The sequence below is a fragment of the Pollachius pollachius genome (genome assembly GCF_949987615.1).
Source record: "Pollachius pollachius genome assembly, chromosome: 4".
Classification (NCBI taxonomy): domain Eukaryota; kingdom Metazoa; phylum Chordata; class Actinopteri; order Gadiformes; family Gadidae; genus Pollachius; species Pollachius pollachius.
In genome coordinates, this window is record NC_136937.1 from 15,052,972 (window position 1) to 15,072,844 (window position 19,873).

Consider the following 19,873-nt stretch of genomic DNA (forward strand, 5'->3'; position numbering starts at 1 on the left):
GGAGGATTAAAGTGCACTATCAATTATTGTATTGCTACGTCTCTAAACAGACAATCGTTCAAAGGCTCTTATAAAACATTAAAACTACTAGTGGTCTTCCCTCCAGTGATTAAAAGGAGAAATGGAGCCCTCATGCTAGGAATGTACTAGAATTGTTATCTCTTCATAAGGTAAAGCTTCATTAATTGCTTGTATAGAAGTGTGATGGTGGACTCTATCCCAGTAGAAATTGCATTATTTATATAATTTGATGAAATAAAGAAGTGTCTTCTAGATTTAAGGCACCACAACATGAAAACCAACAGCAGGAAAGTAGGTAATGCTTTTCTAAAACATTCAGTGTGATGGACTTCCCTCTGCGACGGCTTCTGTGCACTGTTAGAATAACAGGGACCCCTAATCCCGCTATTAAAATAGAACTTACAACTCACATGTCTCATAAAGATACAAAACACTGTTGTAACTCAATGAGACTTACCTGATTAAATAAAGGTTTGAATTGAATTCAGTAGTAGGCCAAAAGGGAGTTATTATCATGTTGTAAAAAACAACATTATAGTCAATCTGAAACATATCTGGGTTATTAGTTAAAGACACATTGAATGACTAAGCCAAAGGACTACACTGTTTTAACCGACTATAACTAATATGTTCTCTTGTTGTGTGTGACAGCACGAGAGACATTTTTAACAACTTTGCATAATCCACATGATTCAAGCAGGGAGCCAGTTCCCCAGAGCAGCATAAACCAAGTGCCCTGGTCACATGACAGCACCAAGTACATGGTGTTCTTCCACCGTTACCTGATAAGATTGTTCCTCAATAGGAACGGAAGAGGAATATTAATATTGACATATTGATACTGATGTGGCTCGACTGTTGTTGCTTCCCAGGTATCACTGTGCATTTTTTTATCTTGCTTTGGAGCGTTTGTCATTATTAATTTACTCCTTCCCTTTTACCAGGTTGAAAATATATCATTGTTTTTAAACAATAATTTTAATTTCATTCTTCAATATTATGTCCTGATATTTCGGATCCATTAAGTATTATCTTATCTCGACTTATCTGGATGTATTTCTAATGATCCTTGATTCACAATAATCCCTATTCAGATACTTATTTAAAAAACATTACTGTATTTTACTAGCCTGGCCCTACCAGACTCTCGTACTTCATTTCATTTCATTTGTACAGAGAGTCTGGACCTACTCAATTGACAAACGTTAACTCGCTTGAAGGCGGGTGTCTGTTGAAGTTTAAAACTATTGGATCTGCCCAGTGCCACTCTGGATCTGCCATAACCAATCGCTAACGTTTGGCCGGGAATCACGTTGCGTGCAGACTGTAAACAAACCAATCACCGTGAGTGAAGATGTCAACAAGAGCTGACTTTAATGTCAATGATCTCAGCCATTCCCTCTGTTCGCAAAATTTAGACAGAGAAAACCCACTAACATACCGCAGACCCAGACCTAGTACTGAAGGGAAATTCAAATTGAGCGGAAGTACTTAGGCGGGCGGAGCCAGGCTAGTATTTTACCTCAATTAATAGTAAAATAAAAATACAGTAAAATACAGTACACCAAACAAGCTCCAGTTTGCTTACATCTTCAGTGCAACAAAAAAAAATAAAAAGGTGGATCAGGCCCGGTCGTATCCTACTCCCTCCCTCCCTCCCTCCCTCCCTCCCTCCCTCCATCCCTCCCTCCCTCCCTCCCTCCCCTAACCTCTCCCCCTCACAGCTCCCCCCGGAGGCGCACGTGCAGGTCCTCCTGGTCGATCTTGCCAGTCAGGGCGTGCCAGCGGTGGTGCGCCAGCAGGGCGGCGTTGCGCGCGGCGATGGCGCTCATCTCCATGGCGCTGGCCGCCCACTCCACGGCGTTCAGGTAGTACAGCCGGTCGTGGAGCACGAAGGGCGGGGTCCGGCGGTGCGGCGGCCGGTACGCCGGGTACGCCAGCCAGCGGGTCTCCGACGCCCCGGGGTCCCGGGACAGGAAGACGGCGTCCAGCTGCGCCTCGGTGAGCGGCCGCGGGGAGAAGATCTTCCAGACGGAGGGTGTGCTGGCGGGGGGCCGGTGGTACCCCGGGGGGATGGTGACGGGGTCCACCGAGCTCAGGCTGTTGAGGAAGCAGCCCTCGGCGTCCGTGGTCAGCACGTCGGACACGGTGAAGTCGGACGGCTTCTGGCGGGTGCCCAGGTAGGAGACGTTGAGCAGGCCGTGCACCAGCGTGGACACCGTCTGGTGGAAGCGGCCCGGGTAGTGCGACGGGATGGGCGGGGAGAAGCCCGGGAAGCTGATGTCCGACTTGCCCGTGTGGAGGGGCGTGGCCACGATGACAATGTCGTACAGGGAGTGGGCGGGGCCGGAGACCCCGACATAGTTCACCTCGTAGAAGCTGGTCGTAGTGCCTGGGGACGGTCGGGAAAAAAGAAGAGGCGTCAGTGGTTTGAAGACATTGGGCTAAAAGTTCTTCAAGGAAAGACGAACATATGCTGATAAAAAACAAGCCTCAATGTAGACTGTGTACATTGGTGATCAAACCCAGTGCCCTTTTGGCTGAGAGTCGAACACACTAGTCATTAGGGCTGGGTAAAAATATCGATTCATCAATGCACGGCAATTTATTTGTTCTCGTTTCAATATTGATTCAGTATTTTTATAAAATCGATTATTTCCATTAGAAAAAATAAAAAAATAAAGAAGCATACTCAGTCATTGTTATCTAGAAGCAAGTATGCCTAAATGTACATGCCCTTTTACATTTGTCCATGTTATGATTATTACTTTTATGCTGCAAGTTTAGCTCAGGAACAATACTATACAATGGTGTATTCCCTTTTTGCTAGTTAAAGCACAATGAAATAGTTAATTCATTTTGAAATGGTTAATTCTAAATAATATTTAGGTATTTTTATCATCTGCACATATTATTGAATCGATGTCGAAGCAATTGGATCAATATCGAATCGAAATCGAATCGAATGAAGACCTAAAGAATCAAATTGAATTGTGAGGTACCTGGAAATACCCAGCCCTGCTAGTCATTACACTATACAGTTAACATTTCTAAGCAGTTCATTAATACAGAACAATACAGTACCTTAGAGTACCATAAAGAACATATATAATACTTTACAGTATAGAATAATATAGTACAGTTCAGTATAGACCAGTGCAGTATAGAACAGTAAAGTAAAGTTTACTACAGTATAAATAGTACAAGACAAACGGCACACCTTACCCGCCTTGGATGGTCTAACTTTGACAGAAATGGAGGTGACGCGTGCGGGAATGAGCTCAGCCCTGCTGTGGTACAGCAGCCCTGAACACACCATCTTATTGCCCCCGTCCACGGCCCACAGACCAGAGTCTGCCCCAGCAAGCGACACAGCACCTACAGAGGCGCACACGCACACACGCAAACACACACACACAAACGCACACACACACACACACGCACACACACGCACACACGCACACACACACACACACACACACACACACACACACACACACACTTTGAAGGGACGGTGGTGAATGAGAGAACTATGAGCGCCCGTATTACCACACAGTGTAAGTCGGATCAGTGATTGCACGCCATTTCAACTCCAGCCGACCAGCTGGTACCCTTCACCACCAGGGAGGTGTCTGAGAAGTCTAAGAGGCCCCACCTACATTGTGATGTCGCAAAGGCCCACAATTAAAACAAAAGCGGCTTGTGCCATGACTTGACCCTTCTCTCAACAGGTGTGATGGAGGGGGAGGGGCATACCCACGAAGCCGTTGACACGGACACTCTGACCGTAGTTGACCCGTGTGATGGGCGCCACGATGTTGTTCAGGAAGACCTGGGAGAAGCCCTCGCCTAGCATGGCCTCCTCCAGCGTCTGATTGGCCAGCGTGAGGAAGCTGTCGCCCCCCATGGCGTGCAGAAGCTGCTCCACCGTGGAGAAGGAGTAGCCGAACTGCTGGTACTGGTAGATCCTGCAGGGGACAGTGGACCACATCACCACAAAATATACTCCATAGGACAGCTCACCATTTTCTATTCATATAGTATTTTAGAAAACTAAAAAAAAACTTTCAGTGGATTCAGACGGATGCCATTAAGGAGCAGGTAGGTGTTAGGGGGTCATCTTGTCTGGGAGGCCCTTCAGGGTGAGTACATCGGTGATTGAACCCAGTACCTTTAGGTGGGAGTTTGACACCCTAATCACAACACTATCCTCTCCTTCATTGAAACTGTTCTTAATGTTTCTTGGCAACAGACTAAGGGGCAATGTGAGGCTTCTAGTTCAGAATAACGTCAACAAGTTGGAGTGAGACTACGGTTGGCCTTACCTCATGAACTTATCGAGGACACCTTCCACCCACATCTGCATTCGCAGGAAGTTAAAGCCGTAGCGCCACAGCATACGCAACATGTTGACAATAAACCAGTCGCTCTCTTCGAAGGTCAGCTCCTTCCCATCGAAGATGGCCATTTTGGAAGGAACATTTTCCCTTTGACTTATACCTAATGGAATCAAATTACCATGAATTGTCCAAGTATGCATACAATCCAATTACAATGATCTATCCGATTAATTCCACTGATTCATACAGATATATTCAATCGTCTTTGAAAGTGTTTAGTAGCCGTACCGAGGTTGTCTATAAAGTGCTTCATGTGAAGGTTTAAGGGATGGATCACGGAGCCACCGGTCTCATATTCCTGGTCCCCCATCTTCACCGTGGCTAGCCGTCCGCCCACGTTCTCAGGCTCAAACACATCGATCTTCACCCCCGCGCCAAACTCCTGCCTCAGGAAGTAGGCTGTTGCAGTACCCCCAATGCCGGCCCCCACCACAGCTGTTAAGACACACTACACATTAAAAGCTGATAAAAGAGACATTACACATTGAAAGCTGGTAAAATATACACTGTATAATAAAGCTGGTCAAAGAGAAATCACACATTAAAAGCTGGCCAAAGAGATAATACACATTTAAAAATGTAAAGTTATTTTTGTAACGCATTATTTTGTAGCAGTAGATCAAGGGCCGTGATACCTATTCTTTTGGGTTGTTCTCGCAGTCCAGTGTCGGATGCTAGGGTCCTCCGGGCGGCCTGACAGAGCCCAAGGAACAGGATCGTCCTCAGCGATACGGTCTTTATACTCATTGTGCAAATTTAATAATCATCAGTCATAGGCATCTGGGAAAGGAGACATATGAAAGTCACCAGTAAGGAAATACTTCCTCCAGAGCTTTGGTCAAAGATCATGTCAATAGAATATAGTGATCGTGCATGGATTTATTAAATAAGTACATCTTACTCAATTTCAACATCAAAGTGAAGACTGGTCCTAGTGACCGAAATCCATGATGTAGTAGATGACAGCTCGGTGTCTCTGGAGGTCGACTTACCTGTGACCAGTGACCTGTAGGAGTCACGTTAGGACGAATAGTGGATCACCCACCTCCACGATACTCAACTAATATCTTCAACTTACGATATTACTCTAGCGACATCACACTCACGATTTCAAAGCAACGATATTAAACAAAGGGTAATAAACTACGGATATTAAACTCCAAAAGCTGTGTCCAGTACCCTTTTTAACCAATATACTGGTAGACTAATACATAAACACTTTGAACGAAGTTTACTTCTGGAGTTGCTAGCGTCTAAACACTGTCAAGTTACAGTGGATATAAATATACAAGAATTCTGGCGATAATATCACATGGACTTCACATTAAGAGTTGTTCGTCTTCTTTGCTGTTTAACATATTAAAAGTTTCCAAGCTTTCGCTCATATTCAATGCCTTCTAATCTGGAATTTTATTGGAATTCATTACCACAATACGTTTAAAATGATAGTTTGAATGAGAAGCATTTTGACAAGTTACTAGAACGTCGGTATCATGTTTTGTGTTTTTTTGTAACCATTACACGCCAATGGAACTCAAATTCTATTTTGAAAATCCTCCAATCGAAACGGAACCGGAACGTTTACATGAACCAACAGAGGAAGAAAACCGGATACGAGGCAGCAGCGCTTTAAGAACATGCTGGCAGGGAGGTGACCTTAGTTATTGTAAACGTATAAACACAACCGAATCGAATAGGTCTTATATTTCAGATTAATCACAACCGATCTCTTTCATTTTCAACGGAGTATAATTCAATTCATTTCAAAAGATGGCAGAGGCGCATCAGGCACGCATACAGACTGTGGTTGAAGATATGGTGCAGAGCTTAGAGAGGGACCATATCCGCAAAATGCAAGTAGGTGATAAATCACAAATAGACATTTAATGCACTTCTACTATGCATGTAACGGAAATACCTCCCGTTCCACACAGCAGCCACCAGCAGCAATGAATGGATGAATATTACCTTCACGTGAATCCTACTTCCATTCAGACAGCAACAACCAACTGAATGAATGAATGAATGAATATCACCTTCATGTGATTCCGACTTCCATCCACACAGCAGCCCCTTTCCCAATGAATTAATGAATATGACCTTCCCGTGAATCTGACTTCATGTGCTTATGTGCATCCTTCCGTCAGGGACTTATGTTCAAATGCAGCGCAGACTGCTGTGACAGGTCGTCAGACTCCATGTCCCAGGTGCACCAGTGTATCGAACACTGTCACACCCCGCTGGCCCAGGCTCAGGGACTTGTGACATCAGAACTCGAGAAATTTCAGGTGAGTGAATTGGTATTGGGGCGGTATTTACATCTCTTAAACATTACAGCGTCACAAGTTAAGAACTATTACAAACTGCTGTTTCGCGCAAAATAATAGACTCTGTTAAAGTTTGTGTATTTCTTTCCCTGTGTGTCCAGGACCGCCTGGCCAGGTGTACGATGCACTGCAACGACAAGGCCAAGGACCTGTTTGACTCGGGGGCAAAGGAGCCCGCTGTGAGGGCCCTGATGGACCGCTGCGTCGGCAGCTGCGTGGATGACCACATGAACCTGGTGCCCAGCATGACCCGCAGGCTCAGGGACAACCTGGACGCTATCCCGCAGTGAGGAGGATCCAATATGACCACTGCTGCTGGTTAACTTAAAGTCCAACACAACCTGCATTATGTCTCACTATGAGCGGACTGGTGGGTTACTGAAACTATAGGCAGAAAAATGGGACTTGAAGTTCAGAGGTTACCATTGAATTTGTCATGGTTACTGTATGCGGTTAAGGAAGAGGTTGTCATTTAAATACATGTTAGAAAAATACTCCCATCACTCTGAGTCATTTGCTCAGTGACCAGTTGTATTTGTCTTCTGTACCTGCCCTGTGAAGTGAATGTTGAACGTTGTATGGCTTTTAAGGCATGACATTGCATTTAAAAGGTTTCCCCATGTTTTATCTTTGTGTCTGAAGTTATGAGGGAAACGGGTGCTATTTAAATGAGAATACACATCCACATTCATGTTTATTTATTCAATCTTCAATGACAACATATTCAAAATACTGCAAATAAAACTTTCTTAGCAACCTCTTACCGTGACATTCTTTGTGAACAGATATGAGACCTATTTAAGAGTCCACCTCACACATCAGTTAGTATATAAACCGACGACAGAATCATAAAAATGTGCACTTAAATGGCACTTAAAGTTCACTGTATAAATATAATTCAGTAAAAGAAACAATCGTTAATTTCTAGGCTGGTCCTCCTCGTCTCACTGCATGAGCCCAGACTGACGAGGGTCCGTCAGAGCGCAGGGTTAAATGAGTCTAATTAGAAGGCTCCTCCTCTTCCTCCTCCCCCTCTCTCTCCTCCTGGTGGACAACGTTTGCAGCGTGCCACGTAGTCCACCAGATTGTGTGTGTGTGTGGGGGTGTGTTTCTGTGTGTAGGAACATTTCTGATCATGCACAGCCTATATACTGTGGGCATCAAGAGGTTCCCCGTGCAGGTGTAAATGTTAGGCTGAGGTTAGTGGGCTCAGGCTGGCACACAGGTATAGGCAGCCAAGTGTTCAGAGAGAATGGAGGGTTGTGTTTGTGTGTGTGTGTGTGTGGTCCACTTTCACTGGAGTAAGAGTCTGTGGCCATAAAGAAAAGTCCCCCACACCCCCTTTCCATTTGTGTTATCATTAAGAAGTTTAAAATATGATTCACTCACACTATTTAGTTTGACTACACGGCCAGATGTATCCTGGCAGGTTAAAGAAAGGAGGAGGGTAAGAAGAAGTTGTTTATGAAAGTCTTTGGAAGAGGTTTCTCCTTTTTGTTTTTTCTTTTCAGTTGCACACAGATGATGGAGAACAGCAGCGACGTGGAGAACCGGCTTGATTGCTTACAGATGTGTAGCTCTGCACTGCCCATGACCACAGTTCAATCAATTTATGAGCACACACAGAAAGTACATCCAGATCACCACACTGCACTAGCTGTGTGTGTGTGTGTGTGTGTGTGTGTGTGTGTGTGTGTGTGTGTGTGTGTGTGTGTGTGTGTGTGTGCGTGTGTGTGTGCGTGTGCGTGTGCATGTGCGCGCGTGTGTGTGTGTGTGTTGGTCTGCTGTGTATGTGTGTGTGTCCGTCTGCGAGAGTGTTTGCAAGTGCGTGCATATCTGTCTGCTTGCGTTTTTGTGTGTCTGTGTGTCTGCGTCCATGGATGTGTGTGTGTGTGTGTGTGTGTGTGTGTGTGTGTGTGTGTGTGTGTGTGTGGGTGTGTCTGTCCGTTTGTCTGGTTTTCCAGAGAACTGAGGGGAAATGTTAAAAAAATATTCACATTCTTGCGCTCCTGGGAGAATCTGATGGTATGTAAGAACTACATGAGTACTGTCCTCCTACTAATCAACTCCTACGCCGCACTAATGCACTAGTGACATCAACCTCCCTATCAACTCATGCTGCTCACTAGTGCATTAGTGAAACCAACCTCCCTATCAACTCCTGCTGCTCACTAATGCACCCTAGTGAAACCAACCTCCCTATTGACTTCTGCTGCTCACTAATGCACCAAAGCATTAGACCAAAGCAGCTTTATATATTTTAATTTCTGCATTAAATTCTTCACCAATACAATGTAAATTATATTGTTGCCCGAGGCTATTTTTTATTTATTTTGTAATACTTGTATGATGTAGGATGTGGTGTTTGTTTATGTTTGTATCAAACAACGTTAGGGGAACCATATCATACTAATACTCATTAAGAACTCAATCTGGTTCATGTGCATCTGAGTCTGCATGAGTCTGCAGGCAACGCTCCATCGTTCCCTGCAGATACTGTGCTATAGCCTAGCCACCCACTCAGCTTTGGTCTTCCAACCCTTACAAAACGTCCGAAGGGGAGGAACCCTTTTTGGGGGATCATATAATGCCTCATGGCTCTGATTTGAGCATACATAAGCAACGATGCAATCCCACGTGACCCACTGATTTATGAAACGTGGACCCCGGCTTTTTTGTTCTAATTCAGAGACCATGTTGTCCAAACTCAGACATATTGACTATACTGTTATAATTGTACTAATCCTAACAATTTATTGTCAATGTATGACCACCCTAAAAAATGTAAACTTCAACACTACAGAAAGCTCACTATATGACTATTTCATAGGCCTACTGGTGGTTTTCCATTGTATTAGCAGTCCGTTCACTGGTTTCTAGCTCTATAGACCTATATCCTGCCAGTACATTAATTGTGCTTGAATGTGCTTTGAATGTTTGACTTGCTTTTGATTATTTGCCATATTTTTCCCTTTAAGAATATTGGACACAACAATGTGAGGGGAATTGAATATGCCATATCATTTCTCGTTATAAAATGTTTATAATGTATGCATTGGAAAAAAAACAGGATTTGACGAATGGCTGCAGTAGAGCCTCTCCTCCATCCTTTCACATTTTAAAGTCTGGTTTATGCATGGAGACACAGTATGTCGTGCTTGAAACCAGATGATTCAATTGTGTGCATGATATTCTGGAATTCTGTGTGGTTTTGCAGCAGCCAACGTGAGGCCAACCACGTCTCCTAAAAAGATGTCCCAGTTGGCTGGACTTAGTGAAACGAAAACCTTTGATTATAGTTTGCAAGCTATGCATTACGCCTTTAGTGTTGACAACAGGGCCGTGTTTTTTTCGGTTTTTATGGGGTCGATTTGGCCAATCCGGCCACATGCGCAACCATTTCAACCTTAATGTAGGTATATGTGTGGTATATTGCTCATAGTGCAAACGAGGAGACTAGCGCGATGACTCGCATACGTTTCCAGACAGCAGCCAAGGAAAGACGTGGCGAAATGTTTGGATGGGAGTGGATTTCCAAATAAGAGATAACATTTTGTCCTGGCCGTTATAATCGTGTTTAGATTCTCAGAGTCCACAAATGCAGAGTTTGGCTCATGGAAAGCATTTTGGCACAGGAAGTATGGAGTTCATCCAACATTCAGAAGAGCCCTTTTTTTTTTTATAGATGTTCATTCTTTAATTGTCTCCTAGTAACTAATGTGATGATTTATGCTATTTATTACATTGTATCTATGTTTTCAGGAGTGTGAAGGCCTAGTCTAGATCACAATAGCATGGCACACCAGAACCCCATTTATGCAATTGACAGACATTTAAGATATTACAAAGATGGCTTTACAACAAACAATACCCATGTTTTCTTCTTTTGTCCCTGCAGTTTAATTCATAGTTTATAATAATCCCTCTGCAGGCCTGTTCTGTAGTACAGCTTTAGGATATATTCTTCTCTCAATAAAACAATGTGAACAGGACAAGTTTATATTCGATGGTTAGGCCCATCAAGATCAACCGGGGAGGCAAACTAAGAATATGCAACCTTAAAAAATGGAGCAGTTCTCGGCAGCAGACGTGTCTAAAAGGTTCATAGCTGAACTCCTCCCCCCCCCCCCCCATCCTCCTCCTCCTACTCTCAAACGGCGCATCTGCAGGCTGAGAACGAACCAAATTAGTTCACATCACAGGTATACATGTAGGCTTTCATATCTGTGAAACTGGCGTTAAAATGATACCCGGTCGACGTTACAAAGTGGAATAACATTAATTTAAAAGTGTCCTGTCAGCAACGTCGCGTTATTTTAACTTCATCATGGGATTACGCATATTTGGCACACTCCTTTACGCGTACGCGCACATCTTTGTACTTGTGTTGCTACTGCATGCTGCCCTATCTCAAAACAGTCCGGATGCAAGGAGGGAAAGCAGTAACCAACAAAGTGCGGCACTTCGGCAGACGTTACAATGGGCGCACAATGGTAATATTTTTAGCCTGCTAAGCCAGGGCTCTCAGTACCAACCGGCGCGCCAAAGGGACGCAGCTAATGACAACCTGCAATCAAGACCTGTCACCATCATTCGCGACGAAGAAGCAGCGAGAACCCGAGAGCTGGTTCAGCCCTCCAGCCGCGCGCCTGCTCCGGACTCAGGCAATCCGCTCCCAGCGCGCGGACACGGACGACGCTGGCTTCCACCTCAAGTTCAACGGCGCGTGACACCAGCAGACGACGAACAGCAGCAGCAGCCTGCAGGCGACCTCACGAGGACGCATCCACACAACACGACCAAGAATGACACCAAGGACGCGTCCCTGCCACGGAGAGAGGACATGATGGTCGCCGATGACCCCTATGACCCCTACAAGTCCACCGACAGAGATAACCCATACTACAACCACTATGACGCGTACGAGCAGCCCAGACAACGATCCAGAGCGGGATACGGCACAAGGTACCATCAGTACGGTAAGAATGAGGAAAGGGTCCCCTCATTCATTTTATCCGGTTGGATGTTTATTTGTGACTATTTGTTTATTTGTTTGTGATCCCTCAGGTCTCCCGGACCTTGTGCCAGACCCACACTACATCCAGGCCTCTGCATATGTCCAGAGGGTCCCCATGTACAACCTGAGATGTGCAGGGGAAGAGAACTGCCTGTCAAGGTAATGGCCTTTGTCATGGAGCACCTGTGGGAAAGGAGAGAGAGGGGGGGGGGGGGGAGGGAGAGAGACAGAGGTAGAGAGAGAGAGAGTCTAAGCGATAGAGAAAGAGAGAGAGTGAAAGAGAGAGACAGAGAGATAGAGAGAGAGATAGAGAGAGAGAGAGAGTGAGAGAGAGAGAGTGACAAAGAGATAGAGACAGAGAGAGGATGAAAGAGAGAGAGAGAGAGAGAGAGAGAGAGAGAGAGAGAGAGAGAGTGAGAGAGAGAGAGACAGAGAGTGAGGGGGGGCAAACAAAAACAATACTTCCAAGACTGAAAATGTGCCACCTGGTGTGTTTGTGTTAAGTGACCTCATAGATGTTAGGAGAGAGTCACAGTCTCACCAAAGGTTCGGACAGGGTGGAGCAGTGGAAATCAGAGCACTTTAATTATGGTTTGTTTGCATGGTAAGAAAATTGCCTCCGGTAAACTCATTATTGTAAAACCAACCCAAACAACCATTATTTCTTCCTTTACTCAGTGGGTCTCCTCAATGCCTTGGCTAAGCTTTAAAAATGGCCTCAAGATGGAGAGACTTCTGAGACTTCTGTTCTGCACCATTGAGAACCATCTATAATGTCTATACTGTATTATTCTACTGTTCTAGAAGGTTCTGTGTGGTGAAACCTTCTAGAACAATATTCTGCACCCATTGTATTGTTCTAGAATCTACTACATGATGGAGAAGGTTCGACAACATTGGCTACCTGTTTTATTGTTCTAGAATGTTGTGTACGGTGAATATTGTTATGTACGTGTTGTATTGTTCTATGTTCTGTATGGTGGAGAAGGTTCCACAGTGTTCCGTACGGGTTGTGTTTGTGAGTGCAGCTCCGCCTACCGCGGTGACGTCCGGGACTACGACACCCGGATGCTCCTGAGGTTCCCTCAGAGGGTGAAGAACCAGGGGACGGCTGACTTCCTGCCCAGCAGACCGCGCTACTCCTGGGAGTGGCACAGCTGCCATCAGTAAGTACCTTCGGGTCCCTGTCTGTGTTCCTGGTGTTTCTGAGGCTGAAGGGGATGTGGATGAATAGACAGAATGGTCTGGACTTCTTCTTGAAATATACAATTTCATTGATTGTTTATTACGTCACCTGCATTCTCGTTCTTTATCAATTTCTTGAAATTAGTACCTTAGACTTATGCATCTCCATAGAGATTCAACTTCATTGTATCTTCATAGTGATTGTAAGTCGCTTCGGATAGAAGCAACAGCTAAATAAATATAATGTAATGTAATGCATGAAAATATGTCAATGTAAAAAAAAAAGATTTAGCGTGTGTGTGTGTGTGTGTGTGTGTGCGTGTGTGCGTGTGTGTGTGTGTGTGTGTGTGTGAATCCCAGGCACTACCACAGCATGGATGAGTTCAGCCACTATGAGCTTCTGGACTCCAGCACCCAGCACTCCGTGGCCGAGGGCCACAAGGCCAGCTTCTGCCTGGAGGACACGTCCTGCGACTACGGCTATTACAGGCGCTTCGCCTGCACAGCACACACCCAGGTTAGCACTGAGCTAGCTAGTGCTGTGACTGCACGGCACACTCCCAGGTTAGCACTGAGCTAGGTAGTGCTGTGACTGCACTGTACACATCCAGGTTAGCCCAGAGATATCTAGTGCTATGACTGCACTGTACACGCCCAGGTTAGCCCAGAGATAGCTACTGCTTATACTGCACTGTACACACTCAGGCTAGCCCTGAGCTAGATACTTATTGGCTGCACTGCACTCTACAAGTTAGCCCAGAACTAGCTACTGCTTTGATTGCATGGCATTCACACAGGTTAGCAGAGAGCTAGCTACTGCTTGGCTGCACTGCACACACCCTTGCTACTTGGCTTCCATTAAAAGATCATCAAGCATTTCAAAGCGAGTCAAAATCTAGCTTCTGTCAAAAACAGAAGCTAGATTTTGTAATGCTGATATTTATTGTTTTAGGAACAAAAACACCCTGATCGAGTATCAGTATGTGAAATGGACGGCGTTTCCAACTGTTAGATTTATTCCTTATTTTTCTCCCAAATTGCTTGTCCTCTAAATTACAGGGTCTGAGCCCGGGATGCTACGACACTTATAACGCGGACATCGACTGCCAGTGGATCGACATCACAGATGTGAAGCCTGGAAACTTTGTCCTCAAGGTTGGCTTGAGATATCACATGATATCTGGCACTCATTAATTTGGCAGGGAAGGACTCAGAAGGCCAGTTTAACCCTCTGAAGTACCAGATGTTCCCTATTCCTCTGTATTCGAACACACTAGATCAATCATGTGTTGTGCTATTTGTCATTACACTGTGTAGGTCAGTGTGAATCCCAGCTACCAGGTGCCAGAGTCTGACTACAGCAACAATGTGGTGCGCTGCGAGGTCCGGTACACCGGGAACTACGCCTATGTTTCCGGCTGCCACATATCTCCGTAAGTGGAATCTAGTACAAAGTGAAAAGATAGCCTGTACTGAGGTATGACCCCGGTAACTTGTTATTATAGTCATGTTTATTTTTCTTTATTTTTTTAGGTATTAGGAAATGGCATTAAGATCATCTGTGGGCATCTGTCTGATGAAGAAGGCTGCATCACAAAGGGAAATGGACTGGAGATAGTTAGGTTACTCTACACTGTTTCTTTTCAAGCTTCACATTAAAGTCAAATGAATCAAACTTTCATTTAATGTATCAATTTATGTAGGGTAGGGTTTTTCATAAAGTTATTGAATGTTAATAATTGATTAATTCAACATTTCTCCCCAGGCAGATTTGTATTCCAAGCATAGTACATGAATGCCCATTTTATTTTGTATTAACTGGTTTATGAACATATTGCTCTTGTTTACATTGTACTGATTCCCCGCATGACTTGCAAATTCTTCTACACATAAAAATGGTAAAAGTGAACTTGGATTGCCATTTTTTTTTCCAAAAGAGAATCAGGTTGTGCGTTGCTCAGTAAATCTTAATCAACAATATTTATATGACAAACTACGGAAAATGTATTTCTTATATTTATAAACAAGGGATACTTTTATTTTGGTGAAAATGTACTTGAATAAACGGTTGGATTAAGATTGTGTTTTTAAATAATAAATTATAAACACGCACAGGCGCACACACACACACACACACACACACACACACACACACACACAAACCTACAATTTAATGAATATATTATAATTATGTTAAATACTACTGATTTAAATTAAATACTTATATATATATATATATATATCATATTATATTTGATCATTTTGTGCAATAGTAATTAGCCCATAAAATCTTCAAATTGATCCTCACTTGTACCGATATACTCCTTACCACTGGGCGGCAGTACACAGGATTTAGTGAGTTCGTTTATTTCAGTCGTTTTGAGGTGAACTCAGGGGGAGCGCAGTAATCAGTGTAATCATCAGCTGTACATACCAGCAGCAGCAGACAGCTAGATAACATCCTCCTCAAGATGCCCCCCATCAGAGTGTCTATCCCGTCGTTCCGCTCCGAGATCAGCTCCCTGGAGAAGGGATACACGGTAAGATGTTCTCAAGCTCTCTCATCGCTTCATTCTTGACCTCTGGTTAAGTTGCGCTAGATCTTATAAACATCACATTATATGACTCATATGGGACATAAGTATCTCTATTAAAATAACGGTGGCTCAATTATATGAATAATGCCTCTGTTTAACAATGGTGTTGTATTGATCTATTTGTTATACAATCCAGCCTATGTTTACGACTATTTACCACCTCCCAACCAAAACTGATCTACTGGGGAAATAAACACATTATTTCATTGAGGAGGTCGAACATTCCCTACATTCTTTAAATGTCTGTAATTTCTTCGTTTAGACACCTAGTGGATCATCACTGTGAGGACATCATTTGCAATATAGTTTACAACTGATGAATGACATACGGATCTATTGAATATGCAATGAGCTGTCAGTGATAGCCTCGAACAGCAATACAACTTGAATACCGGTAGACTATTCTGCTAGCACCCACGGGCTCTTGATATGTTATCGGATTAAACTTGTTTTATAATTTGCTATGTATACTCTATCTAGAAGATGTGATTCACTTTAGTAGGAAGTAAAACAATTTGTCACTTGGTTTAAATCTGACACATGCAGAAAGATGCTTCCTCTTAATAAATGAGCTGACGTAAGCAAGTAATGTCCATGTACTGGCTATGAACATTACTGACCATGTAACATTTCTGACCAGATTTGGTCAGTTTGTTCCTACATATGATTTCAGGCTAACTCCTGAAAGACACTCTCTTAAGCCTTATAAGAATATTGTGGAATTATGTCATTATTAAACATAATAAAATGTCTTTGTTCCTCTTGTAGGTATTTAAAATCGATGTTTTGATGAATGGCCGACAGCATGCCATTGAGAAACGCTACAGTGAATTTCACGCCCTTCATAAAATGGTACAGTTGGATGTTTTAAACATTTTGCTCAAAACGCATATACTTTGTTACAAACAGTTCCCAATGAATCCTTTGATGAGACATAGATTCACACATACTGCGTCAACAGTGGTCTACCACTAGATCAAGGGTCATAACATTAGACTTCCTGGGTTAGGGGTCACTTCAATTTGCATTTGTCACTAATGGATTCAGAGCTTATTAGGCTTAGATATAGCTTTTTATGTGTTTGTAAATAGATCAACAAACATTATTTGCATGCATGGTGATTTACTGGGGAGTCTTCATGGGTATTTGTACTATTTATTTGTGTTTGTAATGGGTTCCGCTGTCTGTCCACCACCGCCATAGCTTAAGAAGAGCATCAAACCACCGGAGGTGCCTTCTAAACATGTGAGGAACTGGGTTCCTAAGGTTTTGGAGCAGAGGAGACATGGCCTGGAGCTCTATTTACAGGTGTGGCTCAGTGCACTGTGCTTTATTTAACAAATACTATTAAGGCACTTATTTGATGCCTTATTATTATTAATAATAATAGTATTATTATTACTATTACTGTTATTTAAGTATTATAATTTTATTAGTACAATTATGTAAGTGCTCCACAATAATCAGAGGTTAAATGTTATAGTTTTTATAGATATGATAGGGATATTATAGCATAAATGGCTGTACAAGTGTACCTTTTTAAGGATAGGTCTGAAAATGGAATTATTACATCAAATTGTACCTGTGATGATACTAATGTGATTGGGTTGGCACTATAAAGGCCCACTCTTAGATTCGATTTTGTAGATGTACAGCACTATCTGAGCTGTAGCTGAGGGTTGAGGTTGAGATATGTTTGTGTGTTATCTCCGCTAACTCACGACTCCTACCTTGGGGAGAACAATACAGTGCCGCTTTCCTTCTGGTTTCCAAATCTAGTGTAATTTTCTCCTGTGACTTTCTTCTATTCTGCAGACTATAATCATGGAGAACGAAGTTCTTCCAAAGATATTCCTGGATTTCTTAAATATACGGCATTTTCCCTCAGTGCCGAAAACAGAAAGCTGTGGGTGAGTTGGAACCGGTTCTGTGTTCTAAGAGTTCCTAATTTCACAGACGCTGTCCAGAAGTCCTAACCTCCATCTGAACCCGTCTCTCTGTCCCTCCTTAGGTCATTTGAAACCGATTCTGATGAACTGAGGTAACCATTTAGATGTTACCGTATACATCTCAGTTACCGTACAAAAGCTTGTACGGTAACTGAAAGACAAACCATATAATAATGTTATAATCTAGCAATATTAGTGTCTCATCCTTCTGCTGGGTTTTAAAAGCCTTAATCGTTGTTTGCTAATCTGGCATCCACCTACTACACACACACACCCGGCAACGCATGCTCACACTCTGAGCCAGCGAGTGGGCAGGTTTTATTTACTTACTGTCTCACTGCCTGTACGTCTCGCTCTCTGTCCCTCTCTCTCAGTAAACTCACTCACCAGCCAGTCATGCTTTACCTGAGGGACCCCTACCTCTTCCCCACCGCCCACGGTACGATCTCTTCTCCCTTCTGTTCACAGTTATTGCCACAGTTATGATGATGAAGCATTCTACTGTATGCTCTTTGGTCAATTTCTATTCCAGATAGCTGTTCCTTTTTGTTATGGTCAATATTATATATGTAAGAAGTATATTGTTATCACTTTTAACTTGTATTCCTTCTGTAATAATAGCTGGTTTATAGGAGGACTTCATTTGAAAGACCCTTTTGTTCTCTGTTGTAGATACGTTTGCGAACGTGGTGAGCGAGGGGGTCATACACGGGGTGTTTTACCCTGACCTGCAGCCCAGGTAGGGCCCTGGCACCCTGTGTGTCGAAAACACCTGTCACTACAAAGGGATTACTACGTTTGTGTGTGTGTGTGTCTGTGTGTGCGTGTGATGTGTAAAGACACATGACCCTCATTTATGATCACTTCCATTTAGTGTACCACTAGGTACTTCTGCATAAGGGTGTGAAAGAAACAAGAATGCAGTGGTGAAACAGCGGCAGGTAGGCCTATACCTCATCTACATTTGACCTACTTTATAGTGAAGAAAGGCAGACTCTTTTTATCCTAAAAACAGCATCTACATATTTCCGTCACCATTTTGGAAGAGCATTGAAACTAAATAGTGAAAGAGATTATTTATTTCTTATTAAATGAATACATAAAACAATATGGTCAGGGGATTAGGTTAAATTTACCCTGCTCGGTATTGCTGAGTGACTATCAGGTTTTAACACTAAACCTGGGCTTCCCTGAAATGTAAACGAACAAAGCTGTGTTTTTTCTAAACCTAAGGAGCCTAGATATTGTGTCAATGTTTGCACAGCTAAGTTCCATGGCCAATAACAACACAAAGCTCCATTAGGCAGCAGAACCCAGAAGGTGAAGCTCCACCATGAGGTCACATTGGTGGGTGTTCATCACAACAGGCCTGATATTGGCAGCATGCATCTTAACGGTCGATCCATTGTTGATCCATCGTGTTGCTTTGTGTTTAATGAAGAAGGTCATGTAGTAATAACAAGGTGCAGGGAAAAAGGGTATAATAATGTATAATGTATATTATGATGATATAATAATGTTTATTACAATGGATTAAAGTCCTGAAAGGACAACACTGTTTGAAGACAGAAAACCAGCTAGGATAACTAGTTTTGATATTATTCATCAGAGATGAAATTTAGCACTCAAAACTGTCTTTGCAAAATACCTTCTATGAATCACTGTCTTAATCTTTCCATGTAGTGTCTTAAAATAAATTGGTGTTTTAAATCAAATCAGAAAATATGATCAAAAAGCATGGCACATGGCTGGCATTAATGGTTCATGTTTAACTTGCTCTGTTGCAGCCTGGATGTGATTTATCTTCTCCATGCAGGGCTCTTAACGTCCCGTAAGGTTTGGGTCGTAGTTTAACACTAAAGGCCGCAGCAGTGGACCTGTTGATGCATGCTCGCTCGCTGCGGTCATATTTATTCCACAGGGTTGATGTCAGAACCTCAGCTTGTATGTGGGCGTCTTAATAATCTTAAACATTTGTTTTTATAAACAAGGATCATGTTGAGTCTTGCATATCCGGGACAGAATAAACGTGTACTGTATGAAGGGTTAAACGGAAAACGATCAGTGTAGACGTGTGTTGATACTGACATGTAACATTGTATACTATGTAACATAGTGTCCGCTTATTTTTTCATGAGAGCGACTGAATATTTTTGCAATTCATTGTTTAAAATTTCACATGAAGTATTCTTTTTTTTTTCATTCTGTTCCATTTTATTTTGATTATCCTGTCCAACATGAAAGCGTGCATATTGTGAATCTCACATGACGTTTTCAATCAAAGAATACATTGCACTTACAATAATACTGTAATTTAAATTCGTACCTAAGGCATTAACAATATTCCATGAAGTGTATTGATTTTAAAATAACAGCT

General features: G+C 42.9%; 4 protein-coding genes across 5 annotated transcripts; 3 read left to right on the top strand and 1 right to left on the bottom strand.

Annotated features, from left to right (window-relative positions):
- Positions 1-1,739: 1,739 nt before the first annotated feature.
- On the bottom strand, positions 1,740-5,663 carry pcyox1 (prenylcysteine oxidase 1; the record flags this gene model as incomplete). The annotated part of the gene is made up of 7 exons (XM_079734931.1): positions 5,414-5,663; positions 5,057-5,201; positions 4,650-4,856; positions 4,347-4,521; positions 3,778-3,989; positions 3,247-3,399; positions 1,740-2,413 (listed from the first exon to the last, which is right to left on the bottom strand). The coding sequence occupies exons 2-7, from the start codon at positions 5,166-5,168 to the stop codon at positions 1,740-1,742; spliced, it is 1,533 nt and encodes a 510-aa protein (XP_079591057.1). The 5' UTR covers positions 5,169-5,201; positions 5,414-5,663.
- A 447-nt stretch (positions 5,664-6,110) lies between these two features.
- On the top strand, positions 6,111-7,508 carry fam136a (family with sequence similarity 136 member A). Its single transcript, XM_079735890.1, has 3 exons — positions 6,111-6,278; positions 6,569-6,709; positions 6,850-7,508. Exons 1-3 carry the CDS (start codon positions 6,192-6,194, stop codon positions 7,036-7,038), a joined length of 417 nt encoding a protein of 138 aa, XP_079592016.1. The 5' UTR covers positions 6,111-6,191; the 3' UTR covers positions 7,039-7,508.
- Positions 7,509-10,944: 3,436 nt separating this feature from the next.
- loxa (lysyl oxidase a) lies at positions 10,945-14,937 on the top strand (the record flags this gene model as incomplete). Of its 2 annotated transcripts, XM_079735560.1 has the most annotated exons (7): positions 10,945-11,727; positions 11,816-11,924; positions 12,794-12,931; positions 13,311-13,467; positions 14,010-14,105; positions 14,268-14,383; positions 14,484-14,937. In XM_079735560.1, the coding sequence occupies exons 1-7, from the start codon at positions 11,076-11,078 to the stop codon at positions 14,488-14,490; spliced, it is 1,275 nt and encodes a 424-aa protein (XP_079591686.1). In that variant the 5' UTR covers positions 10,945-11,075. The 2 variants fall into 2 exon arrangements, with proteins under 2 accessions (XP_079591686.1, XP_079591687.1); XM_079735561.1 differs by lacking the exon at positions 14,484-14,937 and having other exon boundaries at positions 14,268-14,387.
- Positions 14,938-15,376: 439 nt separating this feature from the next.
- snx24 (sorting nexin 24) lies at positions 15,377-19,561 on the top strand. Its single transcript, XM_079735181.1, has 7 exons — positions 15,377-15,490; positions 16,316-16,399; positions 16,751-16,855; positions 17,363-17,457; positions 17,559-17,588; positions 17,871-17,935; positions 18,169-19,561. The coding sequence occupies exons 1-7, from the start codon at positions 15,422-15,424 to the stop codon at positions 18,237-18,239; spliced, it is 519 nt and encodes a 172-aa protein (XP_079591307.1). The 5' UTR covers positions 15,377-15,421; the 3' UTR covers positions 18,240-19,561.
- The last annotated feature ends 312 nt before the right edge of the window (positions 19,562-19,873 follow it).

Excerpts from the sequence above, each read along its gene's own strand:
- fam136a (XM_079735890.1), top strand. The coding sequence starts at position 6,192 with ATGGCAGAGGCGCATCAGGCACGCATACAGACTGTGGTTGAAGATATG. Across the intron at positions 6,279-6,568 it reads ACCATATCCGCAAAATGCAA|GGACTTATGTTCAAATGCAG; the intron begins GTAGGTGATAAA and ends TCCTTCCGTCAG. Across the intron at positions 6,710-6,849 it reads CAGAACTCGAGAAATTTCAG|GACCGCCTGGCCAGGTGTAC; the intron begins GTGAGTGAATTG and ends CTGTGTGTCCAG.
- snx24 (XM_079735181.1), top strand. The coding sequence starts at position 15,422 with ATGCCCCCCATCAGAGTGTCTATCCCGTCGTTCCGCTCCGAGATCAGC. Across the intron at positions 16,856-17,362 it reads GCCTGGAGCTCTATTTACAG|ACTATAATCATGGAGAACGA; the intron begins GTGTGGCTCAGT and ends TCTATTCTGCAG. Across the intron at positions 17,936-18,168 it reads CCTCTTCCCCACCGCCCACG|ATACGTTTGCGAACGTGGTG; the intron begins GTACGATCTCTT and ends TCTCTGTTGTAG.